Below are 19,025 nucleotides of genomic sequence, written 5' to 3'. Positions count from 1 at the left end.
TAACTAATGTTTGGGGTGTAATATAAAGTCTCTTGTATCATCTCTTAAAACAAACAATTTATCTATATGGTTAATCCTTATTAAGTGCTTGTACCAATGTAGGATTTACATTTATTGTACCTCTTTAAATATTGTAGATTTTAACCTAACTTTTCATCGATCTGAAAAAAAATGAGTGCATGTTAATCAATCTAAAAGCAGATTTGAGTTTTATATTAGAATGCCATTAAAACTTCAGTTTCGTGTGAATTTATTGTTTGCGACAGCAATCTTTGCCGTAGGCGAGGCCTATTGATTTGTTGAACGGAAGCACGTGGCAATGTTTGTTTACGGAAGTTATCTGCATTGTGGGAAATAAAAGGCTCGAAATTCAAAGCAAGATGGCTTCGATTGATAGTCTTATCGACAGTCCAAGATTTCATGGATTCCAAAGATCTATTCCGCTGAGAGCTTCTAAAGTTCATCTAGGTAATGCATATTGACATTTCTAATTTCTGGCAAGCAACCTATCACCTGATAATTTGACTAAAGTTAACAAAGAAACGGGGAAGCCTCATACAGGTGCCCTTTGCCAGATCAGCAGTTGGCTGCTCTGTATTTATGTTTGTCTACTTTTTACATTTAACATCCATAGGTCTAGTTTACTTATTGGCACGTGTATTGCATATAACTAATTTTTTCCACAATTGCGGTGTCGGCGGTCATGGTGTTTGATAAGGTATCAGAATTGTTTTATTTTTATGTCTGGTATTTGATACAGGAAAATGCAATGTACGTTATTTTACTTCATCCGCAGAAAAGCTGTAATACTAAAAGTTGACGTAAAACCCGTTAGATAAATAGATATACATGTATATACATAGCTATTGCATCATACATATACGAAATATTCAAGTGCTGCAATATATCAATATAAACATATCGTGCAAGACAAGACAAAAACCGATAGCTAGGCTGAGAGTTGACCACTTTACTTCCATAAGGGTATGAAATTATAAAAAAGGGATGATAGAGTAAGAGTAATAGTTTTGCACAGTACATAAATTCATACACTTCATGATTTATTGTCTTTTTCCTTTAACTAGCAGTGTATTATGCTTTTGCTGTTTTAAATATAACAATTTGGAGTGACCTTGTTTTGAAAACGAAACATTGCCTGTATTGCACATGTCAATGAAAATGGATATCAGGTTATCAAATATTTGATATGAAAATAATCCTAGAGATCAATTGGGTTACACATTTCCAAATAATAAGAGAATATATTGTTACATCAGATTATAATTAAAGTTGCTTCAAAATTATTGTTTCAAAATCAACTGAGTACAACATTGAGGCCCCATGACCTGCCGTCTACCTGTTTACATTTACTTTGGGACCGTAGGTAAGTCATTTTTGAAGAATACAGGTCAATAAGCCTTTTTAACCATATGTTTTCAACAGCATAAATAGCATAATTACCTAAAATAAGATTAATATAAAATTTTAATGAAATTTATTTCTCCATTAATGAAATGAAAGTACATTGGTGGTAAAAGGACACTATTCAGTTTGGTGGAAATAAGTTGACTTTCAACACTTTTAAATTCTTTTTTTTTTTTTGGCTCAGTCTAAGTCTAGTTCACTCGGAGCCTCTCGGGAATCATCATTAGTTTCTCTGAAAAGTTTGTTTAGTAATTTGGAATATAAATGATTAAATTTTTATGCGTTAATCTCTAATACTGTTATAATTCATTCAAAATGATGTTTTTGAGATGATAAGTATTGATGAATCCAACATCGAGTGCTTAGTAACGTATTCAAAATGGCGGCCTTCATAGGCACGGACGATAGCATAGTGAAAAACCCGAAGGGAAAGGCTGATGTTTGGAAGCACTTCATTTTACAGTTGTTTTGCATTTGGTTTTATTGTGTAATCTGCATTATTGTTTCGCTTAATGAAAATGGATGGATTTCTTCTTACAGTGAAATATCATAATACGTATCATGATACGCTGATCATGTATCGCGATATATTGTGATACAAAAATTCTCATGATACCCATCCCTAATGAATGTGTAGATGTGTGTACCATGTATGAATTTAAGATTGTGCTGTTCCCAATCGGTTTAATCGTTTGTATTGTCTAATTTCATCATATATACACTGTAAGTTTTACCTTGGAAATAACTTTATATGTGCTCTTAGGATATTGTGATGTTTTCCTTCCTCTAAATGTAGCTCATGAGATGATGATCAACACTAAGATATAAGGCGAAATGTTCATAAATATCAGAGATACAATTTGTTGAAAATTGTTGAGTAAAAGAGTCCAACAAGAATTTATACAGATTACATTTTGATTAGTTTTCAACAAACTAATTCTGTAATTAAACAGATTTATTGGTAAGGAATCTTGTTTAAAAACACAACCCCAGAAATCTATAATAACAAATTGAACTTCATAGATTACCAGTACGGCAACCTGTCTGGATTCAGAGAATTTTTTATCTCTCTTCTGAGATCTAGAGGATGTATTTCCATTTGAACCATAAGCAATTCTTTTAGCAAAGTAATTATATAAAGAAATTTAGTTTGAAATACGAAGGTATAGTATGAAATGTGTATGTACACTGTTCCTAAGTTGTGATAAGGTAGGCGATCAGTGTTGGTTTTACACATGGAGAGCAGTGTTTGGTGATCTACAGCTAATGTGACATGTAGTTTATTATCTAATACTAGCACAGGTCAGCATAGATAGGGCCATGTGCATTGTATGTGGTCGGTGTGGCGATGCTTATCTGTATGCTGGTGGATGCTTATCTGTATGCTGGTGCCTTATGTAACTTATGTAACACTTGTTTGTAACATCATATCTTATATCTTGCTAAATATAGTCTTCTCATCTCACCTTTATCTGTTATTTACTGGAAACATTTAACATGTTTTTCATTTTACTGGCACCGTGACCTTGGACACCACTTTAATATGATCACTGGTCATTCATTGGATCAACACTCTGAACCTCAATACATTTAACACATTTTCATTATACCTTTCAGTGCATTCTTGAAAACAGAAAGATGTTCCTAACCTGTTAATTGCAATTAATAGGATGCAACAAAATATGATTGCAGTTTTTTCTTGGTTGGTGACTTGTCAATATATAACACCAATGGAAAGCCGAGTGAGAGTTGTTTTCTGTTTTGTTTTGGTTTTATTTTTTTTTAGCAAAAATGCGTCAAGTACAATGATAAGAAAGTCATTAACATAATTAACAATTATTTAATGCCTTGCTTCTATGTGGTTGAATATCAGGGTTTTTGCCTAGATGTAGATACCAAATTTAAGTTTGCAGAATGATTGTATATGACGTAAATATATGGACAATGAGGTGCAATCACAACACAACCTGACATACGCTGTTAACAACTTGCTTTATTTACATTTAAGCTAAAAATATTCATATATACCTACCGATATTTCCCAGTGGAGGCCTTTATCAGGGCCATTGCATTTATTTCACCATTTTCTTAAGTACTTTCTAGCAGGTGCAAACCAAACTCTTCTTAGCCAAGTGTTGACGTCATCAATTGATGTGATCCAGTAACCTTGACATAATTTATTGAATGAGTTTACAGAGGATTAATCCCTTTTGAAAATTAATGGTTTTGCAGTATGTGTGAATGATAACATAAATCAGAGAACTGTGACAGTGTCAAAAAGTGTGAAAGTCCATCATACTTCAATTTCAGTAGGTCACATTGCACAGTCAGTAGACTGAACTAAATGCCTAATCAGACAGTTGGTGACACTTTTCATCATCACACTGATGTGCAAACTGTGGCCTCTAAAATTACAAGTAATTGATATGAATTCTTCATAAGGGCTTTTTCTAAGGGGCTCAGTGGAGCCTTTTTCCCAATTGGGTTTATTTAATGATATTGCCAAATTCTCAAAATATATAGTTTACTCTTTACAATTTCTGCACTGATCAGATGTCTTCCTAAAAGGCGATTAAAGGCTATTTCCCAAATGAGAGAGAAAAAGGCCTGATCCATCAGATAATTTTAATGTGTAATATAATTCAATCAGAGAGATAATAAGGATTTATTGAGGACAAGTTTAGACCTATTTGGTAAGTTTCTTTACTTATTGTCTAAATCCAAAAACTTCTTGAACCTTATTTAGGTTAGGAAATTACTGCCAGACATGAATGTAATGTACACATATGACCAATTCACACTTTAGTCAATAGGGCTATTTGGTACACCTAAAGAAATATACGTATTAATTTGTATTACCTTAATATATTTGATAGTATATTGAAATCCATATACCTATGTTGTAATCAGCTTTAAAGGTCCTCTTCCCTCAGTTATATCTTTAATCTCTAGAAAGGTAATCTGTTTATCGTACATAAAGGATTTGAAGTTACCTATATCAAAAGCCATATATATATATATATATATACAACACCTGCTCAGTTGATAGTTTTATAGATTCTGAATGGAGCTGGTAACTCACTTAGATATTACCATTTTTATCTCAAATAAGTGAAGTTTATGAAGGGTTTATATTGTAATTACTTTTTGCTTTGATTCTAAAATAGATGACTCTGTAAAAATGACTTATTGTTTTATTTGTTGATAAATAAGTAATTACCTGAATAGAGGTAACAGACAGTTGAGGAAGCGTCAATGTTTTAACACGCATTGTAACAGGGGTCTAGATAGAACTTCAAAAGATCTCCATAGATAAGGAATCATTTATAAATCATATGTATTGTAAAAACTTACATTTTTTCAGGCTAAACGTACTCAGTACGCATAGCCTATTGCTTCGGCATTTCAGACAAAATTTACTGATCCTGGCCTTCTTATTGGCTGAAATATCGAAAGGAGTTAGAGCCCTCTAGGGGTAATTTTCTGCATAAATAATGTTCAAATCTCTATTTTAAAAGCATCTGCAATTAGTTTTTTTTTAATAACAATATGATAACTATATTTTTTCTTATGATCACTTTTTAGCTGCTGCAATGTTACTGTTATATCTGGAATTATCACAATATTTGGATTTATTTTGAGTTAACCATAATATCTTGGCTTGATCAAATATTTTCACCATGTTCTGACCATAAAACAGTATGTGATAGACTACTGTGGTGAATTGGTCTGTATATTGTTATTGCTGTCATATGATATCATTATTTCTGTCCCTGATTAAGTTCACCCTGTTGTCAAGGTTTAAATTAGATTGGGGCAAATCTGGTATTTTGTATTCAGGTACATTTTTTCACAGTGAAAATAAGCTTTTAAAGAAAAAAAAGCTAGTTATGAAATTTCCACTTATGTTTGGGTGAGTTAATCACAGTATTTGCAGTGAATATCAGCGAAAAACAGCTGTAAAAAAGGAAGGAATTTTTATGGTATTGATCCAGGTCAATCTGAATGTTTATTGTAACAAGTGTTATATTAGTGCTTACAAACACTTTGGAGAATTATGTGTCTTGTGACTAACTGTCACTTTAAATGATATATCTGACACTGTAATGGTAAAAATTTTCAGTCGATCTTTATGAAACTTGGTAGGCTTAATCACCATGATATGAAGTTGTGTTTAGCTGAACGGGGTTTTGGTTTGGTGATTTGAATAAGAGTTATGCCCCTTTGTTTATTTCACTAGAATTCTTGTCCGGAGATCTCCTACATTTTTCAGCTGATCTTTATGAAACTTGGTATGCTTAATCACCATGATATGAAATATAAAAATCTTGTCTGAATATTTCCTCTAACCGATGTTTATGAACTTTTGTAGGTTAATCTCTATAACATGATTTTATTTTTCTGAATGGAGGTTAATTAGATGATATATACAGAACCATTCCAAAATTATTCAATCACTCAATATTTTTATGATAAATTTGAGTGAATATTTGATCATGTGATGAAAAGGATCTTATATTCATTTCCATTTGATGTGAGTTTTATGAAACTCGCGTAAAATTTTTCATTTTACCTCGCCAAAGGCTCTCTTAGGATCGTTTCATAAATTATTTTGGTGGTGGACACCAAAATCCATTCATAGTTCTCTATTACCAGACTTTAACCAACATTTTGCTAGTCACATGTACACTTTCAATGAGACTCATTTTAATGGGCCTCTAATTAGTCCCCCACCAGGAACCAGAAAGGTGGCTATAGTTTTGTGTCGATTCTGTCTGTCCTTCCGTTCGCCCCGCAATCTTGTCTGTACAAACTCCCATTCAATTTTATACTGGAACTTAACTTGGCATGTGAATGCACAATGGTGAGACAGCGTGTCCCTTGCAAAATGTAGGTTACTGTGACCTTGACTTTGACCTCTGTCAAAGAAAAGCCTTGTCCTACACCATTTGATACTGAAACGTGGGTGCACCATGGTGAGACGGTGTGTCGTATATCAAAAGTAGGTCACTGTGACCTTGCCTTCGACCTTTGACTTCCATCAAAGTATACCAGGTGGAGGACTGTATTCTTGAATTATCTTTTTTGTTTTGGATATTCACAGGCGTATTTTGTTCTGCTTTGCGGTACTCTTGTTTTTTATTAGAGTCTAGATCACCATTTTGAAAGTTTTGATACGTCCCAATACTGAAAGAAGCTGTGGGTAAATTCTCATAAATTTCACGAGTCCCACGGAAAAAGACACAAGTCACAAAAACCACTGACACATAGTGGCAAATTCTATCTGGCATCAATGAATGATAATAAAAAATGTAATAGATAGGATATTTCTTGTTTTCTGATGAATAACATTTGAATTTCATCTGATTGGATGGAATCTTACGTATTTTTCACAGGTGCGTAATTATCAATGTTTTCACCTCGTTTGATGAAATATAACATCTAGAAACAAAGAATATCCTCTTAATGTAATTAATTTATATCGTGTAAACATACTGGCAACAACAATCACTTGACAGCAAGATGCATTAAATTAATAAAGATTTTAAAAGTTTGTTTCCAGTTACTGTTTAGTAAAGATATGGGATAGGTATGTAGGTATGAATATTATCTTTCAATTTAGAGGGTAAAATTAGGAGGGTGATCATGATCATGGCCAGCAGTGCATAGGAACCAGGTTACAATGCATTGGTAATAACTTCATTTCTAAATGTAAATTTCATTCTCCCTCATTTTGTTTTACTGCCTTAAAGGAGTAATCTCTATAAGGGTGTTTTTGGAGCTCTCGCATTATTTTCTTTTGCAAATATGTTTAAACAATGTTAACGGACTGCATAGGCAAAATATACAGTATTTAAGAAATCTTGAATGTTAATGGAAAAATTGTGAAAACATCATCTATCAAAAGCTATGAAATCTAAGAACCAGTGGTGTTAATGGAGACAGTGTGAAACATAACTTGTCAAAAGTTATGATTAACATCAACAACAAATATTCTATACTTTAAAAACGTGAACCCAAAGAAAACAGGATTGTTCTCTTATTCTGTATTATTAATTAAAATAGCATTTTTAGAAAGAAAAGCATACAGGTTTAAAAACACATCCTTGGCTTAGCTCTATTTACTAAAGATATACTGCAAGTACATACTTTCCTAACACTAAATATGTAATACTGAGATGTCATAAAATATATAGGCATACAAAATAATCCAGAAAAATTAATAGATGAATCGCAGTAATGTAGATGATATGTGGAAAATGTAGGGGAAATTATGAAAACCATGAAATAGACTCACTTTGATACTAACATAACAGATGTTTGTAGTGAGATGAGGAGTTTTTATACATAAGTATTTAGTTACTTTTGACAACAAATGGCATCTTCAGTGTTCTCTTAGATAGCCAATATTGTTGAAGACAGACATAAGTCATTGTATTAAAGCATTTGAATTTATAAATTACAAAATATTAAGATTTGTGATGAAACAATCATATGTGTTGTGGTCTAAAATAGTAAAGACCTGATTAAAATAGGAACAGGTGTGTCATGTTTGATTAAAAGAAATAATTACAATTACATAAGATAATTGCTAACATGTGCCCTACATGTTTCCTGAAGTAGATACAAGACAACAACTAATTCAATAGGAGAGATAAAATCTTAAGTATGGCTTAAGGGGATGAGAGGTGACCACAACAGGAAGATGGTGTGAAAACAATTGTCAAATTATTACAATCAGACAAGTAAAGGTGAAAAAAGCAGTGTTTTATCACCTGGTACAGGTAGATTTACCAATTAACAGGTGTGAAAGGTGTTATCTTTGTTCAGGGTTTGTCCCAAAGTAATTGCTTAAACTTCCTGTAGAGAGGTATATATAACAAAATTTTCAAAACATATTTCATTCTACAATAACATATCCCACTTGCAACAACTCTTCAGTACAGGTTTAAGTGCTCAGCTAGTTTAGTGCTATAATATATTCCCAGTATTGAGCTCCCCTGATACATCAACATGACTGTTATTTCAAGAACCCCAAGAACACCATCAGGTAAGTCTTATTAATGAAAACTAGATGAAAGGATGGGAAAATTACTAGTGTGTGTGTAAGTTTTTCCCCACAAAATGAAATACAGCATTTCTAACAAAAGACTGTCTGATTGGCCACAGAGGTACAATACCAAAGCGATCTTTTGTTGAAGGTAATTCCATGTATACAACTGTAGATAAAAATAATATTCTATAAAGTGTTTATTTAGAAACAAACTCTGTTTGAAATAGTTTTGTGTACAAAGAAAAGAAAATGTAAGTCCATTCAGTCTCAAAACAAGTTTGAAAACTGTTAATAATAAAACTGGCTATTAAACAAACAATCATTTCAAAATGAGGCGGTCATTATTTGGATATGATTGGCCATGTGTATCAACACCTGCAAGTGTATGAATGTATATCAAAACTGCTGTCAGTTATTGGGACATTTTATGTCATTGTCCTCAGATTTAGTTTGCTTCTTGATAAAGGGACATATTGCCTCAAAAATTCACTGGTCTCTATACTGTCATTACTTCCATAACACAAAACATCTACAGATCAACTGACACAAATTATTTGGGTTTTTATAACTTATTCCTTTCACTTTTTAGTTACAATATATATGAATACATTACATAATATTGACTAGATATTAGTGGTTATCTGTAAACACTATTCACTAATTCATACGATAAAATCTTCTTCTGTGTATAATATTTACCTTTATTAGCTTCTTATTTCTTAAATATTAAAACAAAGATTTATAAAAATAAATGTCATATATAAGTACATTTGATCAAATCACTATGTCATAAGTTAATTGATTAGCATTATATATATGTTTACCAAGAGAAAATAGTTCTTAATCATTGTCACTTCTAAAAAAAGGGAATTAACTTCAATACTTTTCCAATAGTAATTTTTGATGTACTTGTTCCCCAAATTTCTATATGCTATGATAATTTCAAGAATAAAATGGTATTTATCTTCAATAACTTGTCTCATATTGCACTAAACAGACTCATGTAAACTTTGTACTCGTGGTACTATATTGTATTGACCAATTTCACTTGATAAATAACATTTTGGATTTTTTTTTGGTAATAATTAGAGTATCAATTAATCAGTATCACAACATGATAAGTCTAGAAAACAGCAATGAGAGCTAATAATTTATCACAAGAAGATCATAATTTCATTTAATGAGAATACCTCTTACTAATGTATTACTACACTTACATACATGAGTGACTTTTTTTCATTTGTGCTGATACTAGATTAGTAAGACAACCCTTTTTTAATATATTGGATATCATTGCATGATTATTTTGTGACACAGTTCTGTTACATTTTAGTTATGACAACACCTGTCAGTAGCCAGTGCCCAATGAAACAAGGCAATACTCACTGTAAATAACAATTATAGACAGAAGCTATCTATCATAATGTCAGTAAAAAGATGTGACAAATGAATATCTATATACAGAAGGCAATACTCCTCCCAAATAACAATTAGACAGTAGCTGTTGTCAGAATCAATCAGATTTTACCTGAGCAGGACCATTCTATGTAAGTTAAGGAACAGGCAGAGGACCTAATCCCATTACCTTCAGTAATAGGAAAGAAAACATCTTGGGCCTTCTTTTGTTTACTGCCAGGGATGCCAGGTTAGGGTGGAAATTTGCATATTGGTGTCAGTTACATACCTGTAGAGCACAGGTAGATAGGTATCACCATAAAACACAGGTGCAAAAGTTAAAAGCATCATAAAGATTCTGGACGAGATAGTGTGTGGACCATTGCCTTTGTTAGAGTTCAGCTGTTAGTTATAAATTATAAGGATGAGGTTTCTTTGGAGTCCTTCTTTGTATCATAGTCCATGTAAGGATAGGTTACTGGCAAGGCCTGTGGAGGCAATGTCCTGCTCACCAGGAATTAGAGGTAAATAACATAATGATATACTTTATTTCAATATGGTTTCCACAATTTTTTTATCATCTATTTTGTATATATCCTTATTGATCATAAATTCATGAAAATATAGAATATGATGCACTGGTGTTTGTTTGAAATTGTGTTCAAAATAATATTTTTGTATTTAAATTTTATTCTAATTGTACTATTACCAACAATTTATGTAACACTAACTATCTGGATTAAGTGTTAAGTATGATTTAGAGTAAATGTCTTGTTGACTGGTGTATCCAGTAAGTTAATCATGAACAACCATCATAGTTTATATCATATCTAAAGTAAATACTAGGAGTTTTGAATGTGTTACCTTACTGATAAGCTTTTGGTATATATGTCACCTACCAATGCTTTTTTCGTGGCACTAGGACAGGTGATGGATGTTTACCAATATTCTTCTAATCAATGTATACTTTGTTATACTTTTAATTGCAAAGGAAAAACTGGTGAAAATTGATCGTAAAGTATACTATAAGGTCACTGGGTCAAAAGTTTTACATCTTTATTGTGTTTGCATATGATTGACATTTAAGTACTGTGTTGTTATAGTGCAAACAATCATCTGATTACATATTTTCATCACAGAAAATTAATTCTTGGTTGAACTGGTTTAATATATTTAGTCACATTGAGTAAGTTTTGTCATGTACAAATTAACTTCTTTATTATAGTTACTTTTAAATTTTAATTGTCAAAAAAGTTTACAAAAACTAATCAGGGGGATTCTGTAGCATCTCATGCCATTTTAAAGTTAGTATTTAACTTTAGTGGATTTTTAATTCATTCTTCTTAGAATAAAATGTATATATGTATAATTGTGTAACAGGGATTTTCCAGATACAGATGGTGTGCATGTAGTGTGAACAACATCAGACATTAGACTTTATTAAGTTGTTCTGAAAACATTTGATATATCTTCACAAACTCACAGGCATGTTTGTGTTTCTAGATTAAAAAATCCTTCCTTTTAGAAATATATTTTTTGTGGAACATTCCTTTTTAAATCAACATGTATTTTCATTCAACTTCAGATAATCAATGTTTGTACACCAACAATTATCTTTGTACAAATCACAAATAGCTATAATTAGAATGCAGTACTGGAATTCATAAACTGATTGTGAATTATAAGATATTTTATGTAAACATTAGACATGAAAAACAACATTGTAATGTACAATTCTGCTAATTAAATTAAAACACTTTTTCAGTTTATATCAGTAATTTTGAATATTTTATCTAAGTTTGAATTGTATTGATTTCATAAGCATTTCCTTTGTGGTATATTCAATTCTGATTACAAAGATATGATATTTCTTAGTTTACTCTCAACCAATTAATTCATCTTGTTATGTACAAAAATTACTTATATTTAGAAGTTTATCTCTGAAATTAACAAAAAAATTCCAATTAATGACCACTCTAAGAAAGTTGTAAGATTTCTGTTGTATTCAACAAGAGAGTATAAAGTTATATTGTAGACATGAAGAGTTCTTTATGAATGTGTTTATGAAATTGATATTGCTAAGACAACAGATAATTTTCCATTTGGTTAAAAATAGTTAAACCATCAACCTATTTTAATACTAACCAGAGATTGTATGATATTGATATAATATCAAACCTCTCAACATACACTTTTTTTTGTGAAGTGAAGAATTTCTGAAGTGGTTTAAGAAACTGCTAAATTTCTTTCTTCAAACAGTTCATTCTAGTTACTAAGTATTTGATAACTTTGAAAACTTACCCCATGGGAACTCTTATATTCTCGGGGAATTAAGGGTCACAACAAAAGGACTTCCTGTTTACATGACAAAAATGCCGCAATGTCTGAGACAAATACAAGGTAACACTGAAACTAAATAAGTCACCATCTGGAATGATTCTTAAAAGGTGTTGAGGAAGAGCAGTATAAACAGCTTGTATCTGGGAAAACAGGTAAATTGACCAGGTGCTATTATATTCTGCTAATACTCATCTTAGGTGAAATATCAACTCAAGATTATCATTGGTTAAGATGTTGTGATAACATTACATTGTATTGTCAGACAGCAAGGTCAGAAGATGTTGTGTTAGTATAGTGATTTTTGTAGTGGTCAGGGGTATAGGTCAAGCACCTGTGGTCACTGTTGTGATACAGAAGGGTTATTTACTTAAAGCAAGGTGTTGGTGTTGGTTTGGCCACCACTAGTCCTCAGTAACATCTGTCAACAGATACTCAAGACTCAAGATATTGTAGTTCAAACACTAGCCCACTTACCTTATATATACTGACCAAAATCAAGACTGGTCATTCAGCTTTCTCCTGCTGGTTAGCAAATTAGGATAGAATTACAGAAGCAAGTTTTTTATTGACACTTATACTTTCTGATAGTTAATTGAGTTGAGTAACTGATATCACCAATATAACATAGATAGCCACTGGTCAGTCTTCCAGTACAGCATTTAGTCAGATTCTGAACATTTTGTGGGAATACTTGTCATCATGACTAGGACACTGGACACAAGTTGTATGACTATCACTTCTACAAGGAGAGGTATTTTAAACTGTTACTGTATTTTTTTATTTCTTTAGTGTGAAATTATATGGTACATGTCTTTATTCACAACTGGGGAATCTTTCAACAATCTGAACTGTTCAACAGTTTTATAAGTTTGTAAGAGAGAAAATCTGTATTTCATTTACATTTTAAACAGTTCAAAAGTATGGCTTGGAAAATAATTCTCATTCCATTTACATTTTGAATAGTGAAAAATGGGCACATATCCTTAAGAAATTGAATTAATTAGATGGACTGCTAATTTTTTAACCCTAGTATGATGAGTTATGGGAATGTTACTGTACATCAAAAGCTCTATTTTTAGTGTATGTCATTTAAAAGGCAAATTTTCATTTTTTATCTATTAGAAAATATTAACAATTATTTTTCAGTTAGATTGTAAAAAGTTTCAACAATATTTACTCCTGATGATTTTTATGCATAGAGTTGTAACAATTGGAAAATTTTCTCCTTAAAAAAGTACTGTAATAAATAGTAATAATTATCATATTCTAAAAAAATTTAATCAATATTATCTTTTGCAGGTCCATTCCGTGCGACACAGATATGGAATGAGATTATTGAGCACCTGAAGTCCAAGGTTGAGGTGAAGCGCCGCCGCTACAAGATGCGTAACTATGATAACTGTTTCTGTGGAACGGATGCTGTAGACGTTGTCTTACACTACCTCCTGAGTGACCGCAACACTTTCAGCAGTGACCTCTCCAGGGAAAAGGCCATCAAGGTATGTATTTGACATCAATAAGGCATGATAGATTAATTTCACTCATGATTTCAACTATATTAAACTGGAAAATTATCCACAAAAAAAAAATAAATAAATAAAACATAGCATACTCAAATAATGATGTAATGTATACTTTGGTTAGAAATACACAATTATTAAATGATACATGTGTATATATCAGGGTTTTCCATAAGAGCCTGCAATATAAATCTAAAGATATTGTAGTGGCACATTTTTTGTAAATATTCTGAAGTTCCATATCAGGTATTTATGTTTTATGTTTTGTTTACTATTTACAGCTTTGCCAGTCTCTGATGGATCGCAACGTCTTCAGCCCTGTCAGTTCCCGATCCAGCGAGATCAAGAAAACATTTGATGATAGCCATAGCAAGCTGTACCGCTTTGTAGGCCCAGACCTGGAGCATGAAGAGGAGAACCGCATCGTGGAGTCCGAGGAGTCGGATGAGGACCAGAACTACTCTATCGTGGTTGACTGCCGCAGCAAGAGCGATGACATGAGGTAAGAGATCTTCATGAAATATTTGCAATGCTTTCATGCTTCATTAAACAGAATGAATATTCCAATGGGATTTAAAGATATGTTTCATTTCAACATTTATAAAGGAGAAAGTATGACATCTTTCTTTCACAAAATTGCCTCATAATTTGAAGTGATAGATACCAGACAGAAAAATGTATTGCAGAGAAAATAGGAGTTAAGGAACAAGTGGTTGCCTGTGAAAAACCATTTATTTCTTTATTCCAGAAAAATAAGAGTTCTTGAAAACTCTTACTGTAATATAATCTCCATCCATAAAGAGTTCCTCTCAAAGACCAACGAAACATCATATATTTCTTGATATTTTTAACGGACATGACAACTTCATGTCGATGATCACCAGTCAATGTTATAATGTGTTACCTTAACTTACTGTCATTGCAAAATCCTATTTGTTAATGCACATACATATATATTTACATTATTCTTATTTTATTTATCCCATTTTCAGAATTGACCCCAGCATTGAGCCTGACTTAATTGAGGATGGTGTCATCTGTAACCCCATTGCTGTCAACAAGAAAGGTCAGGTCCTACAGGAAATTCTTTCCCTCCAGAACTCATACAGTCGTAGACGTAGTCGCAGCTCCCTCAAGTGTGCCAATACCTCCATGTTAATGCGTAGCATGAAAGAGAAGCATGATGTATCTCCTGAAGGTTTGTGTTGTCCTAGAAATGCACCCTAGATTCACTGCATTCACAAGCTGGTCTAGTATTCAGGAAATCCTATTAATGAATTTTGCTCAATTGTTATAATTTTGAAAATTTGATAATTTAAAAAAAAAAGAAATTAGAAATGAATCTATTGTACATCATATCAATGATTAAAGGTATCTGGAAATTAATCAAAGCAATGCAACAAGATAAAAAATTTTATTAAAAAAAGGCTTCATATTCTGAATACAAGCTTTACAGTTTTTGAATGCACTTGTGAGTGTTTTGTACCGGTATAGTCTTATTCCAGTGTGTGTATTGTGAATTCAATGTTTAGAAATGCCTGCTAAGCACCTGAATTATATAGATAGTATAATACACATCAATAGGATGGAAGCATTACATTTTTTGTATGTAATTTTGATTGATATCACTGATTAGCTTTCATTTTTGTCACATCACCAGTTGTAATATTTGTTTAATCTGTTGGCATGTTTTGTCTGGAAATTTGTTCATTAAATCAGTTAGATGAAGCATGTTACCTATAGAAATAATAACCATAACAAGTTGGTAGATAGTAAAGTACTGATAGTTTTGTAATCTTTGACAAAATATTCAAGTATATACAGAAGTTGATTTCACTTTAAATCGGAATATTTGAGAAGAAACCACAACAAAATATTCTAGTTAAACTATAGAAAAAGGGACCCACTTTGTATTAGTATGTCTATTAGACAGTGTTGTCACTGTGTGGATCAGGTGTATGACATTATTGTTTTTCTTTGTTAGCTCTAGAGGATTTGTGGAAGGAAGTTGCCCTATGCCAGTTGTTGACTTTGATTGACCTTCCATTCCTGGATGGCCTCCTGGTAGAAGAGAAGCCAAACAAGAAGTTCCTGAAGCAAAACCTTATCATCTCCAATGTAGTGGCCAAGCACTGGAACATTCCATCTGCTGGTCAGGATCCGTTCATGTCCTCAGCTCTCAGCTGTATCGAGTGTCTGCCCAAGGGGATTAGTGTTCTGGAGAACAGCTTTGTACGTGATACTAACCCTGCTGCCAAGCTTCAGGCCTTCCACATCATCAGTGAACATTATACCACCCAATTGGAAGAGTCTCTTCTCCCTGAGCGCTTCATTGACCTTCACCTTGCTGTCCTCAACTTCATCCTCCAGCAGACCGACCAGAAGGCACTTGACGCTCTTCAGCTCGACATGATCCTTCTGCCATGGCATGTGCGAGAGGAGCTCCAACGTCTGTTGCGATTCATGGCTGCTGTCAAGGACGAGTCCATGCAGATTGATGCCAAGGTAAAATTCTACAGAACATCATGTGCTTTAATAAATGTCTTTATTGTAAATAATATGACTTTTTTAGCACATGCTATTTATATCATGTAATTGTAACTTACCTTTGTGACATTTTGAAAGAGTTCTTCCCCTTGGTTTGTCTTATCTAGATCTAGCTTGGGAAAACTACTAGCAATGATATTTATTTTCATGCATTTTCCTATAACTTATGTTTTTGTATAGCTACAAAGTTATTTCCATAATTTTTCAGTGACATTACAAAATTTATACATTATTAGGTAATGTTAGTAATATGCCATTGTCGTTTTATATAATTATAAAGAAAGAATCGTTTCAAGCTGACTTGAAATTGTTTTCTACAAATAAATTTAATCATCTTCATTCTGAAGTTTTCTACATGCAATTTCTTTCATCTTCATAATTATTTAATACAATTGTATTATTCCTTTTTTCAGGATGATAATGAGGTTCATCTACTGAATACTTTCACTGACAGTATCATGAAGCACAAAGTTGTGGCCCCCAAGCTTGCACGCATCCTTGTAGGATTTATGGTTGAGAATGTAGAAGACATCTTCAGTATCCCAAAGGAGATTCGTGACCGTGTTAACTCCCGTATTGATGATATCCGTACAGGAGAGGTCTCACCTGTCAGAGGTAATTATCTTACAAAATCAATAATATGGCTTTTAAACTTGCAATAACTACAGATTTCAATTTTTTTAAGATTTCAATATTTATTGTCATGAGTCAATGCAACAAAAATTATGTAAAACAACTGTCCTTAATTCACTACTAGTAGAATTCAATCTGCTGATATGGATAAGACAAGTCGTCCAAGTTACTCTGGGCAGCATGTGACTGGCCTCTGGTATGTTGTTCAGTAAAATAGTTACTAGCTACTACAAAAAGACCCAGCCTCAAAATGACCCTGGCTTTTCACAAGATGAAATATGCCATCATGTTTTTTTGGAAATATGTTTACAAAAGCTAATATTTGATCATTTATTTTCCCTTTAGAAAACACATATTGCCAGCAAATTTCGCCTCAGGAGTATGAGCAGCAGGCTGCAGAATGTACCCAGAATGCCTTGGTGTCTATGATGAATGATATTCTTGACAACACAGAGATGTCTTTGAAGGAGAAGAAACAGAAACTGCGACAGTTCCAGAAGCATCATCCTTCCCTCTACGATGCTCATTTTAGTGGAATGCTATAGATGAACTGATATTGTTACCAGCAAAACAAGATGGTGCATTATCTACTGGGATGTGTATCTCAACCAAAAGTGCAATTATTGTGTCAAACATGTGATATTTGTCTGAACCTATTCTTTGATTCCCAGAGAACAACAAGTATAATTCCAATGGATTGGACTGTTATTACCTGTTGAATCTACCAAGAAACTTGTCTCATAGTGAGAAGTTCTCATAACAGAGTGCATAATATTTACGTATAAACTGTAAAAGTACCTTATATGACATGATATATCCTATCTGTCATTTTGATATTATATATCTTGCCAAATGTGATATCTATGCCATTTGTACAGCATTTAAATTTGTACATAGAAAATGTCTCTAAAAGGCATTTAGATTTGTTGATATGCCAAATATATTTATTTGTGAGAGATATATTTATTTGTATATATCCGTGTGTATGAATGGGAACCAAAGTGTGCTGTTTGATTTGATTGAGAGACATATCTAGTTGTCATGTGTTTTGCTGTACCATGACATCACAGTAATGGTTCATTTGACAACAATAATTGAGTGTGAGCAGAATGTTATTAAAGTGTGTAAGATGTACATATCAATATATGTTTTATCTTGATTAAAACATCAAAATTTGATTTCATATCTTGTTTTTATTTAACTTCAATAATATGCAGATTGCAACTGCAGTTAAAAAGCTAATTTTACATAAAATTAGTGTCCTTCAATTATACAATATTTTTTTTCTGGTGTCTGAATTATTCATTTATGCAAGGAAATGTATTAGTAGTGGGACTCCATGAATCTCAATTATTTCAAACATTTTAAATGAAGCCAAGTTTTCATTTTCCTCAAGATCAAAATGAAACAAGGTAGCAAGTACTTTCTAAACATTTATTAAGATTAAGATGAAAGCTTGAAAATAAAGCTTTCACAGAACAAGACTTGTTATCAAAATTATATTAATGATCCTTCTGAAAAGTGCTTACAAAATAAACAAAACAAGTACATTTCTTCTATGTGTAATCAAAAATTTTTTAAAAATCTGAAATGATACATTCTCAGAAACATTTTAATTTCAAACATTGAAAATTTTAATAAACATGTCACTATAACAGCCATCTTATAAACATTTACATAGCATTAAACAATTGTTACATCAAGAGCAAGTAAAGGAGAGGTGAAGCACTGAGTGTAGGGACTCTACCTTAATTTTACCATCATACTTTGTTTTCTTAAAGTTACAATGTTATCAACCATTTTTTCAGTTTCAGTGACCCTCCACTCTTTAAGGTTTCGCTTGAGTTTTGTCAAAATGATGAAATAAAGGTTTTACTGTACACTACATCTAATCAATGGTTTTTGAAAGATCTACCATCAGTAGCTTTGTTAGCTGGCATACACACTGCTGCTCATAGACTTACCATATTGTCACAAGAATAACAGTCATTATATGTCATGTGTGTCATATAGGATCAGGAATAAACTTATTTGTATATAGAGAAAAACTAAGCTCTATAACAGCCAAACAGAAAACTATAACATGGTACAAAATATCAAGTACAATTAAT

At 32.3% G+C, this 19,025-nt stretch overlaps 1 protein-coding gene across 1 annotated transcript; it reads left to right on the top strand.

Moving 5' to 3' along the window:
• Window positions 1–380: 380 nt before the first annotated feature.
• On the top strand, window positions 381–17,600 carry LOC132552682 (DEP domain-containing protein 7-like). Its single transcript, XM_060216874.1, has 7 exons — window positions 381–468; window positions 13,514–13,713; window positions 14,016–14,236; window positions 14,727–14,932; window positions 15,719–16,239; window positions 16,695–16,896; window positions 17,260–17,600. The coding sequence occupies exons 1-7, from the start codon at window positions 381–383 to the stop codon at window positions 17,457–17,459; spliced, it is 1,638 nt and encodes a 545-aa protein (XP_060072857.1). The 3' UTR covers window positions 17,460–17,600.
• The last annotated feature ends 1,425 nt before the right edge of the window (window positions 17,601–19,025 follow it).

The sequence above is a fragment of the Ylistrum balloti genome, unplaced genomic scaffold (genome assembly GCF_031769215.1).
Source record: "Ylistrum balloti isolate Yb309-2 unplaced genomic scaffold, AGI_CSIRO_Ybal_v1 Utg370266, whole genome shotgun sequence".
Classification (NCBI taxonomy): Eukaryota; Metazoa; Mollusca; class Bivalvia; order Pectinida; family Pectinidae; genus Ylistrum; species Ylistrum balloti.
This window is presented reverse-complemented; position numbering and strand designations above follow the sequence as displayed.